Source organism: Oncorhynchus nerka, unplaced genomic scaffold, assembly GCF_034236695.1.
Source record: "Oncorhynchus nerka isolate Pitt River unplaced genomic scaffold, Oner_Uvic_2.0 unplaced_scaffold_899, whole genome shotgun sequence".
Lineage (NCBI taxonomy): Eukaryota > Metazoa > Chordata > Actinopteri > Salmoniformes > Salmonidae > Oncorhynchus > Oncorhynchus nerka.
The window spans coordinates 215917-240099 of NW_027040399.1; the positions used below are offsets into that span (position 1 = coordinate 215917).

Here is a 24183-nt window from a genome sequence, read left to right on the forward strand (position 1 = left end):
CATTTAAGGTCATGCACTACTGACTCTCACATTGCTGCTTCCTATTATTACCATTTAAGGTCATGCACTACTGACTCTCACATTGCTGCTTCCTATTATTACCATTTAAGGTCATGCACTACTGACTCTCACATTGCTGCTTCCGTGTTACTGTTGGCTGATTCTACTCAATCATACCAGCTGGTTGTTTCTACCACTGGATGTGGCGTAGGGGGTATGTCAAGCGTCAGCTGGGAGAAGTCTATGATAGGTATCTCCTCTGCTTCCCCCTGTTGTCCAGTTTCTACAGGTGCTTGTCCAGTTTCTGCAGGTGCGGTCCGTGGTTCCATGAGGTCCCGTGAATGCCCTGTGTTGTTGTACCCATTGTTTGATGGAGTGGGCAGATTCTTTTTATCTCTTGTCACAATACGTTGTACAAGCATCTATATTAGTCTTTGTGGTTAGGCCCTGGCTGATGTGAGAGTGTGCTTGCAGGCTGGGTCTGAGTCTATATTAGTCTTTGTGGTTAGGCCCTCGCTGTTGTGAGAGTCTGCTTGCAGGCTGGGTCTGAGTCTATATTAGTCTTTGTGGTTAGGCCCTCGCTGTTGTGAGAGTGTGCTTGCAGGCTGGGTCTGAGTCAAACTGAAACTAGATAAAGAGAAGTAACCACTGTCTGGTTTTGACATGTTGATATTGTGTGACAGTGGTCAATGCTAATGAATTCAGAGAAGCTACTGTACCAGGTTACTTTATAAGGTAACCTCAGCTTATTGATACACACATACATTGACGTAGGTGATCATACCACCAGGTAGTGACCACATGTATATAATCAGCTGTGAACTTGTGATGTTATAGGACAACTATGTGTAACTTTGCTGCTCTGCCAGCAGTTTCCTGTGGAGTTTTTCTAATGTCAGTGTTTCCTGTATGTTGGTGGGTTTAACTGATCTTATCTGCTTAAAGGTTTGTCACGTCATAGAAGTAAGGAAGTAATGAGATAGAAGTCATATAGCCTAGCAGTATTTCTCACTCTTCAGTCCTCTCTTCATGACAGTAGACTTGTTTCGTCAGTGGAGCCCCAGTTAGAGACAGATATGATACCTGCAGTGGTACTGATGACCCTGTTGTGGAGCAGAGGTAAGATGCTGTTATACTGATATACACGTGTGACAGTAATATTGTAAGATATTTTACCATTTGCAGGGTTAGTAAAATAACATACAACTGGAAGCAGACAGTAAAAATGTGTCTCAAAGCAGGACAATGATGTGATCACCTGTAAATGTACTTTACTGTAGTCTAACTGTCCATCTGGGGACAGGCACTAATGTCAGTTAAGTTGTGATGGTGTCATGCATCTGACTGTTGTATATTCAGTGTGTCAATGATTGACTGTATCTGTCTCTATGTAAATGAAAGAGTTAAGTGTATATTTGATGTATTATATTTAATATTGGTGTTATGTTAGAGTAGGAGAAGGGGGAGTGTAGATGGCAGAGGTCTGTGACCTGAGTTAAGATCAACAGGCCTGATGCTACATGTCAGGAAGAGAGAGAGAACGAGAGAGAGAAAGGAGGGGGGTGGGGAGGGCAGAGGAGAGAGAGAGGAGGGGGTGGGGAGGGTAGAGGAGAGGAGAGAGAGAGGAGGGGAGGGGGTGGGGAGGGCAGAGGAGAGGAGAGAGAGAGAGAGGGGAGGGGTGGGGAGGGCAGAGGAGAGGAGAGAGAGAGGGGGGGAGGGGTGGGGAGGGCAGAGGAGAGGAGAGAGAGAGGAGGGGAGGGGGTGGGGAGGGCAGAGGAGAGAAGAGGAGAGAGAGAGGGGAGGAGACAGAGTATAGCTGAGGGAAGGAGGGGGTGGGGAGGGCAGAGGAGAGAGAGGGGAGGGAGGGGGTGGGGAGGGCAGAGGAGAGAAGAGGAGAGAGAGAGGGGAGGAGACAGAGTATAGCTGAGGGAAGGAGGGGGTGGGGAGGGCAGAGGAGAGAGAGAGGGAGGGGGGGGGTGGGGAGGGCAGAGGAGAGAAGAGGGGAGGAGAGACAGAGTATAGCTGAGGGAAGGAGGGGGTGGGGAGGGCAGAGGAGAGGAGAGGAGAGGAGGGGCGGGGGTGGGGAGGGCAGAGGAGAGAGAGAGAGAGGAGGGGAGGAGACAGAGTATAGCTGAGGGAAGGAGGGGGTGGGAAGGGCAGAGGAGAGAGAGAGGAGGGGAGGGGTGGGGAGGGCAGAGGAGAGGAGAGGAGGGGTGGGGAGGGCAGAGGAGAGGAGAGGAGAGGAGAGGAGAGGAGAGGAGAGGAGAGGAGAGGAGAGGAGAGGAGAGGAGGGGAGGAGACAGAGTATAGCTGAGGGAAGGAGGCATGATGTGGGTGCTGCAGCTCCCCCACAAAAATAAAACAAAATACAAATATGTAATTTATAATTTTTTGTAAACTTCCGGGAACATTTTTTCACCCTAGTGGTCCAGTACTGTATAAGCAGTTTGATATATAGCCTTCTATTGGGAGCCAAAAATACACTTTTTGCTTATAGGGGCGGCAGGTAGCCTAGTAGTTAAAGTGTTGGGCCAGTAACTAAAAGGTTGCTAGATCGAATCCCTGTGCTGACAAGGTAGAAATCTGTTGTTCTGCCCATGAATAAGGTAGTTAACCCACTGTTCCTAGTTTGTCAATGTAAATATGAATTTGTTCTTAGCTGACTTGCCTAGTTAAATAAAACAATAGGACTACATCATCATCCTCTGTCTGCATCCTCATCCCTACCTGTAGTCTACCTCTCTCTGTCTGCATCCTAATCCCTACCTGTAGTTTACCTACCTCTGGTATAATGCATTTCCACCTCTCACTCCATCAGTGTTTCTCTGTCTGCATCCTAATCCCTACCTGTAGTCTACCTACCTCTGGTATAATGCATTTCCACCTCTCACTCCATCAGTGTTTCTCTGTCTGCATCCTAATCCCTACCTGTAGTCTACCTACCTCTGGTATAATGCATTTCCACATCTTTCCATCAGTGCTACTTGTCCATCTTTCTGAATTAAAAGATGAACAGATCAATATTGTTGGCATAAGGTCATTAAAAGGTCAACTAAATGATGTAGTTATAGTGTGGATGTAGGGCTGTTTTTAGTATGTAATGAGCACCCAGATGCTGCGTATTCAACACAATAATATCAGACAGACCAGCTGGCCCGTGCTGCCTCCGTGTTGACTACTATGTTGCAATGTGAATATTATCAGAGTTGTCTTGTTGATACTAAATGTTTCAGTTTCTCCGAGCCTCATCGTTCATTTATACAATGTTTCAATATTATCAGAGACACCTTGTTGATGCAATGCTTCAGTATTCACAGAATGTTTCCTTTGCCTGGTGAATTATAAAGACTGGCAAAATGATTTGGGTGCAGACATCATTAGGAACATCTCTGAATGCAGAGCAACAATGTAGGTGGGAAGCACATGAGAAAATGAAGCCATTGATCATACTTTTGTGATATTCCTGCCTTGAGAAACTGGTAATTTAACGGAGGGTCTAACACGTTTCTCCTATTTGTCTGCCTCTTTAGTCCAGGATGCATTGCATGGTGCCTTTGCCAGAGACATTATAGAAAAGGAGATAGGAATCCAATTTGATGAAACAATATATCACGCCCTTCCCAGCAGACTGTTGACCAATCACGTTCAGGTTGTCATGCTGTGTCACGCGGTTAGTCCGCCCCATCCCGCATGCGGTATCGTTACTACAGCCTCAAGCTCATTACCATAACGCAACGTTAGCGATTTCTAAAAATCGCAAATGAAATGAAATAAATATGCCTGCTCTCAAGCTTATCCTTTTCTTAACAATCCTGTCGTCTCAGATTTTCAAAATATGCTTTAGAACCAGAGAAAATCAATAATTTGTGTAAGAGTGGTGATAGCTAGCTTAGCATTTAGCGTTAGCATTTAGCACGCAACATATTCACAAAAACCAGCAAAGGAATCAAATAAAATAATTTACCTTTGAAGAACTTCAGATGTTTCAATGAGGAGACTCTCAGTTACATAGCAGATGTCCAGTTTTTCCTGAAAGATTCTTGTGTAGGACACATCGTTCCGTTTTGTTACTATGCATTTGGCTACCGAAACTAACCGAAAATTCAGTGACCTACACGTCGAACTTTTTTCCGAATTAACTCCATAATATCGACTGAAACATGGAAAACGTTGTTTGAATCAATCCTCAAGGTGTTTTGTCATATATCTCTTCATTGAAATGCCGATCCTGGAAGCCTGCATTCTTCTCTGATTCGGATGGAAAAATACTGGTAGCTGACTTTTGCACACCAATTTCCACGCAGACACCGTGCGGGACACTTGGCAATTGTAGTCTCTTATGGTCAATCTTCCAATGATATGCCTACAAATACGTCACAATGCTGCAGACACCTTGGGGAAACGACAGAAAGTGTCCGTTCATTCCTGTCGCATTCACAGCCATATAAGGCGATCATGGAAAACGTAGCTTCAGAAATCCTGTTCATTTCCTGGTCGCTCAAACATCTTGGTTTTGCCTGAAGCTTTTGTTATAAGGCACTCACAGTGAAAATCTTTGCAGTTCTGGAAACGTAAGAGTGTCTTCTTTCCAAAACTATCAATTCCAAGCATAGTCGAGCATCTTTTCGTGACAAAATATTGCGCTTAAAACGGGCACGTCTTTTTATCCAAAATGAAATAATGCCCCTATAGGACTAACAGGTTAAGATAATCGTCACGCAATTCCTTCTCATAGTCAGTATACTGTATGTCGAGAAATGTGCCTATTTTCTTCTTCGGCACGTAATGCCACGATTCCAAAGCTATACGATACTACAGATAGTAAGTTAATTACCTCACATCTCGGAAAAGACTGGTAATGTTGTACTTCTTGTTGACTAAATTCGTGTTAATGTTGGGTTTTTGAGCTAGCGCCCAGTAGACTCCCATTCACTCCGTGAAATCTGCCGTTGTGATTTAAACTCCACTCTGGGAGACACATCGATCTGCAGGTTGAACATGGTGAGATTGGAGACTCCTAAATTGATAGTGCAGTTTGTTTAGGTGATTTAACAGCTAGTTAGCTACTTCACATGCTGATATTGTCTTTGGTATTATTGTGTGTAGATACATTTAGCCAGTCAGCCAGCCCACACAGAGAGCATTGCATTGTGGATGTTGTAGTCGACTTGAGCTGCAACAGATTTCCACAACGATTTTCCATCTTGTTACCAACCTTATTATTAGGGAAGCACCGATAGTACATTTTTGGCCGATACCGATATCAATATTTTCCTTGCCAAAAAGAAACCATACCGATAACTGATATAAAACATTTTGCCGTCTTTTAAGCATTCTAGTACAGTTAAATAGTGAATGTCTGGGGGCATTTCTGTTAGTTTTTGCTGTTCTCCAAATACTACTTTCGAGTTTATAGTAAATTAGCTTCAACTGGTGGAGGGATTCGACACACCCCATTTAGCCATACCCTAGGTTTATCTGTATTTCTACACACCCCATTTAGCCATACCCTAGGTTTATCTGTATTTCTACACACCCCATTTAGCCATACCCTAGGTTTATCTGTATTTCTACACACCCCATTTAGCCATACCCTAGGTTTATCTGTATTTCTACACATCCCATTTAGCCATACCCTAGGTTTAGCTGTATTTCTACACACCCCATTTAGCCATACCCTAGGTTTATCTGTATTTCTACACACCCAAACTACTTGATGTGTCTATGGGACAGAGGAGGAGGGGATATGAAGAGAGGGAAGGGGAGGAGAGAGGGAGATGTCAACAGAGATAGGGCTGACAGAATAACATGCAGTCAACTGAATATCTTTTCAGAACTGACTTCTCACCAGTGATGTCATCACAACCAGCAATCTTTTTCAATCTTGGTCTGGCTCAGCTTGACCCCTGACCTTTGTTTTTTAAATAATGAAATTCAGACAGAAGCAAATGTATTAAATTAGATCCACCACGTGTTTCAATCAGACCACCATAGTCCCTGTGTCTAAGAACACCAAGGTAACCTGCCTAAATGACTACCGACCGGTAGCTCTCACGTCTGTAGCCATGAAGTGATTTGAAAGGCTGGTCCTGGCTCACATCAACACCATTATCCCAGAAACCCGAGACCCACTGCAATTTCCATACCGCCCCAACAGATCCACAGATGATGCAATCTCTATTGAACTCCACACTGCCCTTTCCCACCTGGACAAAAGGAACACCTATGTGTGAATGCTATTCATTGACTACAGCTCAGCGTTCAACACCATAGTGCCCTCAAAGCTCATCACTAAGCTAAGGACCCTGGGACTGAACACCTCCCCCTACAACTGGATCCTGGACTTCCTGACGGGCCGCCCCCAGGTGGTGAGGGTAGGTAGCAACAGGTGGTAAGGGTAGGTAACAACAGGTGGTAAGACGGGCCGCCCCCCAGGTGGTAAGGGTAGGTCACAACACATCCTCCACGCTGATCCTCAACACGGGGGCTGTGTGCTCAGTCCCCTCCTGTACTGATCCTCAACACGGGGGCTGTGTGCTCAGTCCCCTCCTGTACTGATCCTCAACACGGGGGCTGTGTGCTCAGTCCCCTCCTGTACTGATCCTCAACACGGGGGCTGTGTGCTCAGTCCCCTCCTGTACTCCCTGTTCACTCATGACTGCACGCCGAGGCATGACTACAACACCATCATTAAGTTTGCCGATGACACAACAGCGGTAGGCCTGATCACTGACAACAGTGCGACAGCCTATAGGGAGGAGGTCAGAGACCTGGCCGTGTGCTGCCAGGACAACAATCTCTCACTCAACGTGATCAAGACAAAGGCGATGATTGTGAAAGACAGGAAAGGAGGACCGAGGACGCCCCCATTCTCATCAACGGGGCTGTAGTGGAGCAGGTTGAGAGCTTCAAGTTCCTTGGTGTCCACATCACCAACAAACTAACATGGTCCAATCACACAAAGACAGTCGTGAAGCAGGCACGAAAAAAAGAAGCCTGAAAAGATTTGGCATGGGTACTCAGATCCTCAAAAGGTTCTACAGCTGCACCATCGAGAGCATCCTGACGGGTTGCATCACTGCCTGGTATGGCAACTGATCGACCTCTGACCGCATGACACTATAGAGGGTAGTGCGTACGGCCCAGTACATCACTGAGTCATCTAATCAAATGGCTACCCAGACTATTTGCATTGTCCCCCCCTTCGCCTACTCTGCTGCTACTCTCTGTTATTATCTATGTATAGTCACTTTAATAACTCTACCTACATGTAAATATTACCTCAATTACCTTGACACCGGTGACCCGCACATTGACTCTGCACCGGTACACCGGTACCACTAGGGCCTTCTCAACCAGATGGTTCCACTAGGGCCTTCTCAACCAGATGGTACCACTAGGGCCTTCTCAACCAGATGGTTCCACTATGGCCCTCTCAACCAGATGGTTCCACTATGGCCTTCTCAACCAGATGGTTCCACTATGGCCTTCTCAACCAGATGGTTCCACTATGGCCTTCTCAACCAGATGGTTCCACTAGGGCCCTCTCAACCAGATGGTTCCACTAGGGCCTTCTCAACCAGATGGTACCACTATGGCCTTCTCAACCAGATGGTTCCACTAGGGCCATCTCAACCAGATGGTTCCACTAGGGCCATCTCAACCAGATGGTTCCACTAGGGCCCTCTCAACCAGATGGTACCACTAGGGCCCTCTCAACCAGATGGTTCCACTAGGGCCATCTCAACCAGATGGTTCCACTAGGGCCCTCTCAACCAGATGGTTCCACTAGGGCCATCTCAACCAGATGGTTCCACTATGGCCCTCTCAACCAGATGGTTCCACTATGGCCCTCTCAACCAGATGGTTCCACTATGGCCCTCTCAACCAGATGGTTCCACTATGGCCCTCTCAACCAGATGGTTCCACTATGGCCCTCTCAACCAGATGGTACCACTAGGGCCCTCTCAACCAGATGGTTCCACTAGGGCCCTCTCAACCAGATGGTTCCACTATGGCCCTCTCAACCAGATGGTACCACTAGGGCCCTCTCAACCAGATGGTTCCACTAGGGCCTTCTCAACCAGCTGGCTCCACTAAGGTCCTCTCAGTCAGCTGGTGTGTGTAGGAGAGTGTGATCTGTGTGTACAACTAGTAGAAGTACACATTTTAAGGGAAATTAACTAAAGTGATACATCTAGTCCTAGGTTTTATTTACTGTGGTGTTTGTTCTCCATTAGTTACCCTGTTCTCATCACAACAGGTCACACATTCTGCTGACATGATTACACACTGTGGTATTTCACCTAACAGATAACAATATTATATTTTGGGGTCTTTGTAATCTGAGGGAAATATGTGTCTCTTATATCGTTCTACATTTGTCAGGAGGTTAGGAAGTACAGCTCAGTATCCAACTGATTTTGTGGGCAGTGGGCACATAGCCTGTCTTCTCTCTGCCTGTTTCAATCCTTTCTCAATAGCAAGGCTATGCTCACTTCATTTCTATATTGTACATGTTTTCCTCAGTTTTCTATCAGATAGTCTGTCACCATGTAATGGGGCGGCAGGGTAGGTTAGAGTGTTGGACTAGTAACCGGAAGGTTGCAAGTTCAAACCCCCGAGCTGACAAGGTACAAATCTGTCGTTCTGCCCTGAACAGGCAGTTAACCCACTGTTCCTAGGACGTCATTGAAAATAAGAATTTGTTCTTAACTGACTTGTCTAGTAAAATAAAGGGGGAAAAAATGTCTGTTTAGGGCGAAATAGTCTTGGGATTTTTTTTATTTTGGGGGAAAAAAATGTTTTGTATCTGGGAGATATAAGAAAGATCAGGAAACTCATATTAATATTTGACATTATTTAACCCCTTATTGTTTGGAACTAAACTCTCCATATATACTTCCATAAATGTGTTAAACTGGTACCAGGAGACCTTCAGACGAGTCTTGTAAAGCTTGTGGGTGTCCTAGATCACAACAACCTGTCTGTGTTCCTGAGAGACTCACCTTTCCATAGTGGGGTCATGTTAGTGTGTCCTAGATCACAACAACCTGTCTGTGTTCCTGAGAGACTCACCTTTCCATAGTGGGGTCATGTTAGTGTGTCCTAGATCACAACAACCTGTCTGTGTTCCTGAGAGACTCACCTTTCCATAGTGGGGTCATGTTAGTGTGTCCTAGATCACAACAACCTGTCTGTGTTCCTGAGAGACTCACCTTTCCATAGTGGGGTCATGTTAGTGTGTCCTAGATCACAACAACCTGTCTGTGTTCCTGAGAGACTCACCTTTCCATAGCGGGTCATGATGGTGTGTCCTAGATCACAACAACCTGTCTGTGTTCCTGAGAGACTCACCTTTCCATAGTGGAGGTCATGTTAGTGTGTCCTAGATCACAACAACCTGTCTGTGTTCCTGAGAGACTCACCTTTCCATAGTGGGGTCATGTTAGTGTGTCCTAGATCACAACAACCTGTATGTGTTCCTGAGAGACTCACCTTTCCATAGTGGGGTCATGTTAGTGTGTCCTAGATCACATCAACCTGTATGTGTTCCTGAGAGACTCACCTTTCCATAGTGGGGTCATGTTAGTGTGTCCTAGATCACAACAACCTGTCTGTGTTCCTGAGAGACTCACCTTTCCATAGTGGGGTCATGTTAGTGTGTCCTAGATCACAACAACCTGTCTGTGTTCCTGAGAGACTCACCTTTCCATAGTGGGGTCATGTTAGTGTGTCCTAGATCACAACAACCTGTCTGTGTTCCTGAAAGACTCACCTTTCCATAGTGGGGTCATGTTAGTGTGTCCTAGATCACAACAACCTGTCTGTGTTCCTGAGAGACTCACCTTTCCATAGTGGGGTCATGTTAGTGTGTCGTTCAAACGGTTCTGACACTACAGACAGAAGTTGGCAGATGGACTGTATGACCTCAGACGATGCTTAGGGGGCCATAGAGCAAAACGGAGAACATCATCGTGTTCCTGAGTCTCATCTTTCCATCGTTTACAGGCCAAACTGATCTGACGTTACAGATTTCCACACGGCCGTAGAAATTGTAGGCTAAGGGTTCAATTGTAAATGAAAAGAGCATCTGCCAAACATGGATTGTGTGTAAAGAGCATCTGCCAAACATGGATTGTGTGTGAAGAGCATCTGCCAAACATGGATTGTGTGTGAAGAGCATCTGCCAAACATGGATTGTGTGTGAGGGGTACAGAGATGTGGTCGTCATATAATAATCATCCTGTGGTCTACGTTTTGTTCATCATCAAGCAGACCAGATCATTAGAGATGGTGGAGCCTGTTAGGCTGTTTAAAATGGAAGAATATCATTTATATACTCTAGCATGAGACTAATACCTCTATATACATTTTAACAGGATTTGAGTGAAGTTTTCTAAATTGTTTTCATAATATATATATATATATATATATACCATTTTCACTGAGACATCATCAATTTAAATCCCAACTTGTAAGGAAAGAATAAATAATAAAAAATCCACAATGTATTGGACAGAACTATGAGGTCTAAAGGTCTGTCTTTCCAAGACATTCTGTTCATCTGCAAGCAGACCTGATGATTATAGATGGAGGGAGAACCTGTTATTTAAAATGGAAGAATATAACTTACTGTAGCCTATATAAATTTACAAGAGAAAGTTCTGGATTACTTTTCTTTGTTAACAGTCCTACAACTGTCACATTATGTATCAACTGATTTACTTAACTAAAGGCACATCTCAATATGTGGTCCAGGTGTCTTAGTGTTCCTATAGAAACCTGTGTCCAAACTCAGCATTAAATAGCATCTAATCAGAATAGTGTACAGAGCTAAGTTATTACAGCTATTTAAATGTAATGCGCTTTTTAGTGTTTATTCTGTGTCATTAAAAAAATCACTGTTGCCTTTTAGAGCAATATCAGTGTGAACACATCTGATTGGACTAGATCCATGTTGAGGTGAGACACATCTGATTGGACTAGATCCATGTTGAGGTGAGACACGCCTGATTGGACTAGATCCATGTTGAGGTGAGACACATCTGATTGGACTAGACCCATGTTGAGGTGAGACACGCCTGATTGGACTAGATCCATGTTGAGGTGAGACCATACCATGTCTTTATTGGTTTGTATGAGAAGGCAGTTTGGGAGAAGGTGGTGGACCGTTTGAGGAGTCTACAGTTCCCCTGGTGGAGGTTCTTGGAACACTGATATTTAAGTCTGAGGTTGATGAATACCAAATGTGATCCTGCTGTGTTAAAACCTGTTAAAGCGAGGGGTTCCCCTCAGGGAACAAAGGAAGCTCTGTGCCCAAAGCGCGCCCTAACATACATGGAAATCCTCGCGACACTCAAAGTTTTTCGCCTCATTGGGTCAAAGTTCACAGCATTTGCACAATTAAAAGCTCTACTAAATGAGGACATCTAGTGGAAGACATAGGAAGTGTTTCCAGATCCATAACTTGTTGGGAAGGGAGGGGGCGATGACGTCAAAGTTGCCCCAACTTTCAGGATCTCAAAACTAGTTTGGAAGATTGCCTGCCCTGTGAGTTTTGTTATACTCACAGACATAATTCAAACGGTTTTAGAAGCTTCAGAGTGTTTTCTATCCAATAATATAATCATTTGCATATATTAGCAATTTAGGACAGATTTTTATGCAGTTTACTATGGGCACACAATTCGCCCCCTATCCTGAACAAGTTGAGTATAGGCCTATATTGCTGTATTGGTTCTGTGGTTTTCTGTAAAACAAAATAGTTCTTTGGTTCTGGTAATTTAAGATAATAAAACATCCCCACTTTTAGAACCCATTAACAACCAGGAAAAGTATCCTACTTCCATGCGTACTGAGGCGTCATCACTCATAACAGGAAAAGTAGCCTACTTCCATGCGTACTGAGGCGTCATCACTCATAACAGGAAAAGTAGCCTACTTCCATGCGTACTGAGGCGTCATCACTCATAACAGGAAAAGTAGCCTACTTCCATGCGTACTGAGGCGTCATCACTCATAATAGGAAAAGTAGCCTACTTCCATGCGTACTGAGGCGTCATCACTCATAACAGGAAAAGTAGCCTACTTCCATGCGTACTGAGGCGTCATCACTCATAACAGGAAAAGTAGCCTACTTCCATGCGTACTGAGGCGTCATCACTCATAACAGGAAAAGTAGCCTACTTCTATGCGTACTGAGGCGTCATCACTCATAATAGGAAAAGTAGCCTACTTCCATGCGTACTGAGGCGTCATCACTCATAATAGGAAAAGTAGCCTACTTCTATGCGTACTGAGGCGTCATCACTCATAACAGGAAAAGTAGCCTACTTCCATGCGTACTGAGGCGTCATCACTCATAATAGACAGGAATGACAATAAAGACATGCTCACATTCAAACAAAAGACAATAATTAAATTGACAGAACAATAAAAAAATGGACAAAATCATAAATGTTATGAAATAAAACAGCTTGTTGATCAAGTGTAGCAATTTTAATTGAAATGACCGTTAATCAACATTCATGAGAAAATATTTGAATGAAAGTTTAACATTTACTGGTTGTGAAAAAGTGCATTCAGAAAGTATTCAGACCTCTTGACTTTTAACACATTTTGATATGTTACAGCCTTAATGACATCACTATACCCCATAATAACATCACTATACCCCATAATGACATCACTATACCCCATAATGACATCACTATACCCCATAATAACATCACTATACCCCATAACGACATCACTATACCCCATAATAACATCACTATACCCCATAATAACATCACTATACCCCATAATGACATCACTATACCCCATAATGACATCACTATACCACATAATAACATCACTATACCCCATAATGACATCACTATACCCCATAATGACATCACTATACCCCATAATGACATCACTATACCCCATAATGACATCACTATACCCCATAATAACATCACTATACCCCATAATGACATCACTATACCCCATAATGACATCACTATACCCCATAATGACATCACTATACCCCATAATGACATCACTATACCCCATAATGACATCACTATACCCCATAATGACATCACTATACCCCATAATAACATCACTATACCCCATAATATACCCCATAATGACATCACTGTTTATATAGTGTGTATGTGTAGTCTAGTGAGTGTTTATATAGTGTGTATGTGTAGTCTAGTGAGTGTTTATATAGTGTGTATGTGTAGTCTAGTGAGTGTTTATATAGTGTGTATGTGTAGTCTAGTGAGTGTTTGTAGTGTGTATGTGTAGTCTAGTGAGTGTTTGTAGTGTGTATGTGTAGTCTAGTGAGTGTTTATATAGTGTGTATGTGTAGTCTAGTGAGTGTTTATATAGTGTGTATGTGTAGTCTAGTGAGAAGATGAGAGGGGAGGAAGAGGAGAGTGAGAGAAGAGTAAAGAAGGGGGGAAAAGAGGAGAGGGGGAGAGGGGGAGAGGAAAAGGTGGAGAGAAGGAGAGGGGAGTAGAGGATTTGGGGGATTATTAAATTTGACAATCTGACTTGGGAAGGTGGCATCCTATGATGGTGCCATGTTGAAAGTCACTGATCTCTTCATTAAGGCCATTCTACTGACAATGTTTGTCTATGGAGATTGCATGGCTGAGTGCTTGATTTTATACTGTCAGGCAGGAGTGTGGCTGAAATAGAATCCACTCATTTGAAGGGGTGTCCACATACTTTTGTATATATAGTGTATGTACACATGGGTGTAGTTGCACCATACCAACGATAAGCCTGTCTTCCCCATCACATCATGAAAGGTCATGTTGATGTTCATTTAACCTCTGTCTCTCTCTTCCTCTGACTCCTCCCTTTCTCCTTTGTTTCTCTCTGTCTCTCTCTTTCTCCTCTGTCTCTTTCTCCTCTGTCTCTCTCTTTCTCCTCAGATCTCCAGGCTCAAAGTGTCAGTCCACCAGGTAGGTAGAGTATAAATCTACAGTGATTATAGCAGTTCAATATTGGTCAACTTTATTATCCCACATGGAGAAATTCATGTGTCCATACAAACCATTCTAAACCCCAATAACAAGTAGTGTTTTATGGAACTACTTATACTTGTCAACCACAAAGCATCACTGCTGTTAGAATAACAGAATCACTGTCATCATCTGTCCTCACCACTGTGTTTTCCTCTCTGCTGTTTACAGCTGAATACTCAGTCAGACTGGTGAATGGGACCACTTCCTGTTCTGGGACAGTGGAAGTCTTCTACAGAGGAGAGTGGTCAGGTGTATGTACTGGTGGGTGGAGCATGAGAGAGACTAAGGTTGTGTGTAGAGACCTGGACTGTGGGAATCCTGTAGCTGAATCTAGAGGACCTCTGATTGAATATGGAAGAAGAGGAGTCAGAATTTGGATTTGCAGTGAACATGAGTCTTCTATTAGACAGTGTGTCAACTTAGAAGGATCTGGTGCCTGTGATGGTAGATATTATCATCATGTGATCTGTTCAGGTAAGAGGCTGGTAATATTGAGAGATGTATTTGTACATTATATAATATTACTTGTATCATGTTTTATGTGTGTTTAGTTTCATATAAATAGAGATGTCAGATGTATTTAAACATTATATTTGTGTTTGTCATATTGGTTTATGGGAGATGTTCATGGGCAGATCATTGTAGTTCAGATGGTACTGAAGTGAAGCTGCCTGATGGATGTCCAGCTGTTTATTTTCTATAAAGTGAAGTGAACTTATTCCTGTCTCCTGCCTGTATTATTCCCAACCCGATCCTGAGTGACTAAGAACCCATTTCTACCTCTTACATTATCAAACATAGCAAACTACTATATTTTATCCAACATATTTGTGTTTAGTCCTCGACAGTGTCATCAACAAAACTGATTGAATGTTCAACCAACTCTTTTTCTCCAGAGTCTGTGCGGCTTGTGGGTGGAGCTGGTCTCTGCTCTGGGAGAGTGGAGGTGAAGTCCAATCAGTCCTGGGCCTCAGTGTGTGAAGCTGACTTTGACCGGCAGGATGCAGAGGTAGTCTGTAGGGATGTTGGCTGTGGGGCTCCTGCAGCTCTACAGGGGGGGCTCTATGGAGAAGGTGAGGGTCAGACCTGGGATAAAGAGTTCCAGTGTAAAGGCAAAGAGTCCCTTCTCCTGGACTGTGACACCTCAGACAGAAAACACAACACCTGCCTACCTGGTAATGCTGTTGGACTCACCTGCTCAGGTAAGAAACAGTTTGTCACTCAATCAACATTGTTTCTCACCTGGAGTGAAGAATATGAGAGACAATATAGGTGTGCTTTAGTGAGAAAATAGTAAGATTACTGTCTCTCTCTTTTATTTTCTCAGAGCCTGATGATGTGAGGCTGGTGGGAGGAGGCAGTCGCTGTGCTGGTGGAGTGGAGCGGTACGACCAGGGAGAGTGGAGGACTGTGGGATCTGTAGACAAGAAACATGAGAATGTAGCTGCAGTAGTGTGTAGACAGCTGGGATGTGGATCCACTGTTTCAGTACTTCCTGGAGACACCACTAGAGGGTTTGGAGTTTCCTGTTCTGGATCTGAGTCTTCACTGAGGGAGTGTTTGACAAGTTATGATCTCCTTCCTGGACTCACAGTGATCTGCTCAGGTAATAACAAGATATACTATATGGCCAAAAGTATGTGGACATTTGTGGATTTGGCTATTTCAGCCCACCTGTTGCTGACAGGTGTATAAAATTGAGCACACCACCATGTAATCTCCATAGACAAACACTGGCAGTAGAATGGCCTTACTGAAGAGCTCAGTGACTTAACGTGGCACGTCAAGGAGCAACAACGGCTCAGCTGCAAATTCACAGAACGGACATCGCATAAAGTGTCAAAATACCAATACCTTGATTTCAAAACTCACTGCTGAGTTCCACATACTTTTGTCCATGTATTATATCTCCTTCCTGGACTCACAGTGATCTAATCAGGAAATATCAACATATTATAATTATTTTCAACTGATTTCCTTCATTCATACAACTTCCTCTGCACCTCTCATGATGACTGTTTAACTTGTCAGTCTGCTTTACTAAATAGATCACTCAGTCAAGTAGGAATCAAATACCACTTAAATATCCCAGAATGCTTTTGTATGTGAGTGTTATCTCAGTGAACGTCTCTACTCACTACCACTGTCACATGTCATGTTATTGTCATATCTAAATGACATTTTTTCTCTCCTATTGTTCCAGATGTCCTGCTTCAGCCTGATATCAACATATGTTGTCTCAGTGACTGTAGGCCCACTACTCATGTTGCCCTGTGAGGGAGGGTGGCTGGCACTGTTACATGCTGATGTTATTGTCATATCTATAGGAAACTAGTTGAAGAGGTTTTTCTTGTTCTCTTTTATTGTTACAGATCTCCTGGTCCAGCCTGATATCTTCCTGACTAACCCAATGGGAGGGGTCTCCAGGGGCCACCAGGGGCCTGAGATGTTCAGGGGCTACAACTTCACCATCACCTGCTCCACTCAGCCACAGTACCCAGGAGGCTCCTTCCTCCTCACGTTCACCGGCTCCAACAGAACCCAGATCCAGCCAGCTGTCAATCACTCTGCTGCCTTCCTCTTCCCTGCTGCAGATGACTCCCACCAAGGGAACTACAGCTGTGTTTATGACAATTATGTTTTCTCTCATAACTTCTCCTCTGAGAGTGAGCTCCTCCCCCTCGCCATCACAGGTAACTGAACAGGAACCAGACTTATAACTTTGTCATTGACAGATTTCCCACAGATCTATGTGATGATGATCAGTCCCCTCATCAAAGGTGTTTCTGTTTGCAGCCTCTCCTCTGCCAGCCTTCATCATCAGACACGTTGTAGTGCTGCTGATCCTACTGACAGCCATCACCACCTCCTACCTGTACTACAAGGTAAAGACATTTACTCGGACGTTACAAGTCATTTAAACTAGAGGGAGAGGGTGAGGGGGAGAGGGAGAATGGAGATACTAGAGAGTAAATGCCTGACTGTTGGTGCTGTGTCTCTCTAGCCCACCAGGAGGCAGAAGAGAGTGAACAGGGTGAGCAGCATGGATCTTGATGTCAATGCCATGGAGATGGTCTCTCTGAGCTCCAGAGCTGAAGCTGGACCGGGAGAGGAGAGAGCAGCCCAGGGGACGGAGTAGGAGTAGAATGAAGCTGACCCTACATGCTGATCTTAGGTCAGTTTTGTGTTTTAAGTCGATGGTCAGCTGTGTACTGGTGTTTAAAATGTGGTGATAAACCTGAAGTGGTTCTAATTTTAATAACAAGTTCAGAATTAGTTTATCTTTCTAGAACCTTGGAAGAAATCTAAAAGGAGTGACTGCAACCACCATTATTCATTTAGTTTGGTTTTTACCACCAGAGAAACATGGGGTTCTGGGTAACATGGGGTTTTGGTAACATGGGGTTTTGGGGTAACATGGGGTTTTGGGTAACATGGGGTTTTGGTAACATGGGGTTTTGGGGTAACATGGGGTTTTGGGTAACATGGGGTTTTGGGTAACATGGGGTTTTGGGTAACATGGGGTTTGGGGTAACATGGGGTTTTGGGTAACATGGGGTTTTGGTAACATGGGGTTTTGGGTAACATGTGGTTTTGGTAACATGGGGTTTGGGTAACATGGGGTTGGGTAACATGGGGTTTGGGTAACATGGGGTTTTGGGTAACATGGGGTTTTGGTAACATGTGGTTTTGGGTAACATGTGGTTTTTGGTAACATGGGGTTTGGGTAACATGGGGTTTGGGTAACATGGGGGTAACATGGGGTTTGGGTAACATGGGGGTAACATGGGGTTTGGGTAACATGGGGGTAACATGGGGTTTGGGTAACATGGGGTTTGGGTAACATGGGGTTTGGGTAACATGGGGGTAACATGGGGTTTGGGTAACATGGGGTTTGGGTAACATGGGGTTTTGGGTAACATGTGGCTTTAATTATTTTAAGAGATCTCAATTACGTCTGTTTTGTGTCCAGAATGTATTGATTTTTGCTTTTGTCTTCATGTCTTTGTCTTATTTAGTGTCTCTTAGATTCTTTATCTTATTTAGTGTCTCTTAGATTCTTTATCTTGAAGTGTTTCCATTATTAGTCCAGGTATTATTATAATCATCTGTTCATTCTTTGTATTTTGAAACATTTTTTAATAAAGGGGTTTGTTGTTGTTTACCTCTCATGATGTTATTGATTATAAACGTTATGATATTGATTATGATGTAGATTAGTGTTATGATGTTAGTAGTATAGAGATAATGATGTTATTGATTATAAATGTTATGATATTGATTATGATGTAGATTAGTGTTATGTTGTTAGTAGTATAGAGATAATGATGTTATTGATTATAAATGTTATGATATTGATTATGATGTAGATTAGTGTGATGTTGTTAGTAGTATAGAGATAATGATGTTATTGATTATAAATGTTATGATATTGATTATGATGTAGATTAGTGTTATGTTGTTAGTAGTATAGAGATAATGATGTTATTGATTATAAATGTTATATTGATTATGATGTAGATTAGTGTTATGATGTTGCTCTCTAAACTGCCATGTAATCAACTGAATGCTTTTAATAAAATTACAGGCTGTCAGTCTTGTGTGATTTAATTATTAGACAGACTACAACATACAGTATGAATTAACTGAGATCAGTCTGTGTGATTCCCCTCTTGGACAGACTACAACATACAGTATGAATTAACTGAGATCAGTCTGTGTGATTCCCCTCTTGGACAGACTACAACATACAGTATGAATTAACTGAGATCAGTCTGTGTGATTCCCCTCTTGGACAGACTACAACATACAGTATGAATTAACTGAGATCAGTCTGTGTGATTCCCCTCTTGGACAGACTACAACATACAGTATGAATTAACTGAGATCAGTCTGTGTGATTCCCCTCTTGGACAGACTACAACATACAGTATGAATTAACTGGTCATACATTTAGCAGGAGGTTAGGAAGTGCATCTCAGTTTCCACCTCATTTTGTGGGCTGTGTGCACATAGTCTGTCTTCTCTGGAGAGCCAGGTACTGACCTGTATATAGTCCTGCTATTGTTATTTTACTGCTGCTCTTTAATTACTTTTTACTCTTTAATTACTTGTTACAGGCCAACCCAAGCTGTACTGTTCAGTAGGATAATAGTAGACCAACCCAAGCTGTACTGTTCACTAGGATAATAGTAGACCAACCCAAGCTGTACTGTTCAGTAGGATAATAGTAGACCAACCCAAGCTGTACTGTTCAGTAGGATAATAGTAGACCAACCCAAGCTGTACTGTTCAGTAGGATAATAGTAGACCTTTTATTGAAACAGAGAAACTGAGTCAGAAATTCACAAATTCAGAATTTTTCTCATTTTTTCACGTTTTTGTTCTCAAAGTCAGACTTTTTTTTAACAGAAAAACAATGCAATTGTCCATAACAGAGACCACTTTTGAGGTTTGGGGAAAATCTAAGAAATGTACATTTTTGAAGTAGTTCCCCTTTAATTCAAGTGTGCAGGCACCTAGCACTATTGTTGTATTAGTAGTGTTTATATAGTACAGACACCTAACAGTGTTTATATAGTACAGACACCTAACAGTGTTTATATAGTACAGACACCTAACAGTGTTTATATAGTACAGACACCTAGCACTATTGTTGGATTAGCAGTGTTTATATAGTACAGACACCCAGCACTATTGTTGGATTAGCAGTGTTTATATAGTACAGACACCTACACTATTGTTGTATTAGCAGTGTTTATATAGTACAGACACCTAGCACTATTGTTGTATTAGCAGTGTTTATATAGTACAGACACCTAGCACTATTGTTGGATTAGCAGTGTTTATATAGTACAGACACCCAGCACTATTGTTGTATTAGCAGTGTTTATATAGTACAGACACCTAGCACTATTGTTGTATTAGCAGTGTTTATATAGTACAGACACCTAGCACTATTGTTGTATTAGCAGTGTTTATATAGTACAGACACCTAGCACTATTGTTGTATTAGCAGTGTTTCTATAGTACAGACACCTAGCACTATTGTTGTATTAGCAGTGTTTATATAGTACAGACACCTAGCACTATTGTTGTATTAGCAGTGTTTCTATAGTACAGACACCTAGCACTATTGTTGGATTAGCAGTGTTTATATAGTACAGACACCCAGCACTATTGTTGGATTAGCAGTGTTTATATAGTACAGACACCTAGCACTATTGTTGGATTAGCAGTGTTTATATAGTACAGACACCTAGCACTATTGTTGTATTAGCAGTGTTTATATAGTACAGACACCTAGCACTATTGTTGGATTAGCAGTGTTTATATAGTACAGACACCTAGCACTATTGTTGTATTAGCAGTGTTTATATAGTACAGACACCTAGCACTATTGTTGGATTAGCAGTGTTTATATAGTACAGAAATCTTATGTTTATTTGACTCTGATGATAAAGAAATACAATTTATAACATTGAAAGACTTTCCAATACCTTTCAGAGAGTTTATTTCTGTGGTCAAAGCCGTTCCCAGGGGTCTAACTACACTAATGAAAACTCATCTTATCTTTGGTAATGATCACAAAGTTGATCCAGAACTCAGGGCCGTTCCCAGGGGTCTAACTACACTAATGAAAACCCATCTTATCTTTGGTAATGATCACAAAGTTGATCCAGAACTCAGAGCCGTTCCCAGGGGTCTAACTACACTAATGAAAACCCATCTTATCTTTGGTAATGATCACAAAGTTGATCCAGAACTCAGAGCCGTTCCCAGGGGTCTAACTACACTAATGAAAACCCATCTTATCTTTGGTAATGATCATAAAGTTGATCCAGAACTCAGATTGGAAGGCCTGGGTTTACTTGAGAAATCTTGTTGTAATAAATATATAAGACAAATTCTCCGTTCAGAAAACCAACTTCCACCGAGAGGAAAGTGTTTGTGGAACCTGCTTCTTATTCCTGACCTTGTCTGGAAACATGCCTGGTTAAGGCTTTACAAATACTGTATAACAAACCAGGTTAAGGAAGAGCACTTTAACATGTTACATCAGATATATCCATGGAATTCTATGATGTCCACATGTGGCTGTTGATGATATCTGTGTTTTCTGTGAAAAAGGTGAGAATCTGTCCCACTTGTTCTTTAATGTACATTTGTGTCAGAATTTTGGGAAAACCTTGTAAGATACTTATTTACCATTATGAACACTGCCCATGTTTAACAGGATATAATATGTTACTATTGCAATGACAACAAAACCACTGAAGTGATTGTGATTCTTTTTATTCTTGTTGCCAAATACTTTGTACACAAACAAAAATTCCAAAATTCTATACCAAAATTACATTTTTTTCTGACTGAATTTAAATATTTTATTAAAACATTAACCCTAGTGAATAACAACAAGAAAAAACATTTTCCTGAATCATTATAGATTTTTTCAGAATGATAACAATTTCACTAAAATAGTAATTTATTTATTACTTCATTGATATTTTGTGTGTTTTAGTATTTTCTAGTTGATACTAGTTCTGTTTTGTATGATGAAATAATGTCAATTGTTGGTCTGTATTTTGAATAATTTTTTTTATATATTAAATAAAAAATAAAAAGACACATCGTCATCTGCTGACTGGAGGGGCATCACAGTTGAGGAACCAAAAGTGTATTTTCATTTATTTCATAAAAGTGTAATATTATATTAAGTTGTTCAAAGAGAAGTATGTGTTGATTGATTCGTTTTTAATGAGTGATAATTTAAAACAAACTCTAGACCCACTACATATTTACATTGATCCATAGTTCTGACATGGATCATTATGACCCCAGAGGCATATCTTTTATCACAGCCAAAATATGGTTCATTTAATTTTTCATGACTTTGTCAATCAACTTGTTCTTAATACATCTAAATCATGGTTTAGTGTTTCTGTATCAATATGGACTTTTAACAAATTCAAATCCTTTGTACTCCAACTACAATGTTAAAACATTCTACATTGTGACATCATTAAAATACTCCTACTACAATGTTAAAACATTCTACATTGTGACATCATTAAAATACTCCCACTACAATGTTAAAACATTCTACATTGTGACATCATTAAAATACTCCTACTACAATGTTAAAACATTCTACATTGTGACATCATTAAAATACTCCTACTACAATGTTAAAACATTCTACATCGTGACATCATTAAAATACTCCTACTACAATGTTAAAACATTCTACATTGTGACATTTCATTGATATCATGAAACAACTACTTCATGTATGTATTTTCTGATGTTTGATCAGAGATCTTTTATCAGAGTATCTCTTGTGACATTGATCCCAGCTATGAGGTTTCTCTCCTGTGTGTGTTCTCTGGTGTGATATCAGGCTACTTGACTGAATAAAACTCTTCCCACATTGACTACAGCTGTAAGATTTCTCTCCTGTGTGTGTTCACTGGTGTATAGTCAGATGCCTAGATGTAACAAAACTCTTCCCACATCGATCACAGCTATAAGGTTTCACTCCTGTGTGTGCTCTCAGATGTACTATCAGCCAGCTTGAGTGATTAAACCACTTCCCACATTGAGTACAGTTATAAGGTTTCTCTAATGTGTGTATTTTCTGGTGTGATTTTAGATCTGTTGAACTAACAAAACTCTTTCCGCAGTCAGAGCAGTGGTAAGGTTTCTCTCCCTTGTGTGCTCTCAGATGTACTGTCAGGCAGCTTGAGTGAGTAAAACTCTTCCCACATTGATCACAGCTATAAGATTTCTCTCCTGTGTGAATTCTCATGTGTACGTTTAGTGATTCTGATCTTAAGTAACTCTTCCCACAATCAAAACAGTGGTGAGATTTCTCTCCTGTGTGTACTCGCTGGTGGATTTTAAGTTCTGATGAAGATTTGCAACCTTTCCCACAGTCTGAGAAGCAATGAGATTTATTCCCTGTGGGTCTCTGCTGCTGTTTCTTGAGGTGATGTGATCTGGAGAGACTCTTCTCTGCCTCGTTAGCATCATGATGTTGATTCTCCCCAGAGGATCCACGATAGTCACGTCTCTCTCCTGTGTGAACAACAAGTCAGACAGATGGTTAAAGGCCCACAACAGCAGAAATCCACTGTAAAAGGTGATGCCAACAGCGTAGCCATGATGTTGTACAACAATTGACGTCTGTAATGAATGTTAAAATTACTTGACAATTGTCTTGGAAAGGCACACACCTTATATAGACAGGTGTGTGCCTTTCCAAATCATGTCTAATATATTGAATTTACCACAGGTGGACTCCAATCAAGTTGTAGAAACATCTCTAGGATGATTAATGGAATCAGGATGCATCTGATCTCAATTTGGAGTCTCATAGCAAAGGGTCTGAACACTTAAGTAAATACATTTGCAAAAATGTCTAAAAACCAGTTTTTGGTTTGTCATTATGGGGTATTGTGTTTAGATTGATGAGGGGGGAAATCATTCTATTTTATAATGAGGCTGTAACGTAACTAAATGTGGAATAAGTGAAGGGGTCTGAATACTTAATGAATACACTGTATACCACTGGAAGAGGTTTCTATCATTGGCAGTTTTGTACACAGTCAGGTGATACGTGGTATAGAAAGTCCAATCTTAGGAGAGAACATGGGAGGCACTATACTGTGTGTCTGCAGGTGTCTATCTGGTCAAAACCACTGATACAGGTGTCCCTCCACCCTCTGGTGGGATGGATCATGTCTACAGAGAAACCTACATTCAAATACTTAGATTTGTGTGTATTGGGTATATGTTGTGAAATTATTAGATATTACTTGTTAGATATTACTGCACTGTCGGAGCTAGAAACACAAGCATTTTGCTACACCTGCAATAACATTTGCTAAACACGTGTATGTGACCAATAAAATGTGATTTTGATTTGAAATAAACGTCCTATTTATCAAAGGTGCTTTTGGCTGGAGTCAAAATGACTCCAAAGGATTTGAATGTGTTATGTTGGATGAATTGAATGAACCACATTTTGGCTGTGATAAAATATATGTCTCTGGGGTCAAAATGATCCATGTCAGAACTATGGATCAATGTAAATATGTAGTGAGTCTAGAGTTTGTTTTAAATTGTCACTCATTAAAAACGAATCAATCAACAC

General features: G+C 41.7%; 1 protein-coding gene and 1 long non-coding RNA gene across 2 annotated transcripts in view; both read left to right on the forward strand.

Annotated features, from left to right (window-relative positions):
- Positions 1-24180, forward strand: part of LOC135570757 (uncharacterized) — a 91196-nt gene extending 67016 nt beyond the window's left edge. The window contains exon 2 of the long non-coding RNA XR_010463598.1: positions 23564-24180. This is a non-coding gene — a long non-coding RNA (uncharacterized LOC135570757). The remainder of the gene's footprint in view (positions 1-23563) is intronic.
- On the forward strand, positions 532-17668 carry LOC135570754 (CD5 antigen-like). Its single transcript, XM_065016725.1, has 8 exons — positions 532-1119; positions 13935-13964; positions 14196-14501; positions 14924-15229; positions 15355-15633; positions 16400-16720; positions 16824-16912; positions 17032-17668. Exons 1-8 carry the CDS (start codon positions 1077-1079, stop codon positions 17164-17166), a joined length of 1509 nt encoding a protein of 502 aa, XP_064872797.1. The 5' UTR covers positions 532-1076; the 3' UTR covers positions 17167-17668.
- Positions 24181-24183: the final 3 nt, after the last annotated feature.

Excerpts from the sequence above, each read along its gene's own strand:
- LOC135570754 (XM_065016725.1), top strand. The coding sequence starts at position 1,077 with ATGATACCTGCAGTGGTACTGATGACCCTGTTGTGGAGCAGAG. Across the intron at positions 1,120-13,934 it reads GACCCTGTTGTGGAGCAGAG|ATCTCCAGGCTCAAAGTGTC; the intron begins GTAAGATGCTGT and ends CTTTCTCCTCAG. Across the intron at positions 15,634-16,399 it reads ACTCACAGTGATCTGCTCAG|ATCTCCTGGTCCAGCCTGAT; the intron begins GTAATAACAAGA and ends TTATTGTTACAG.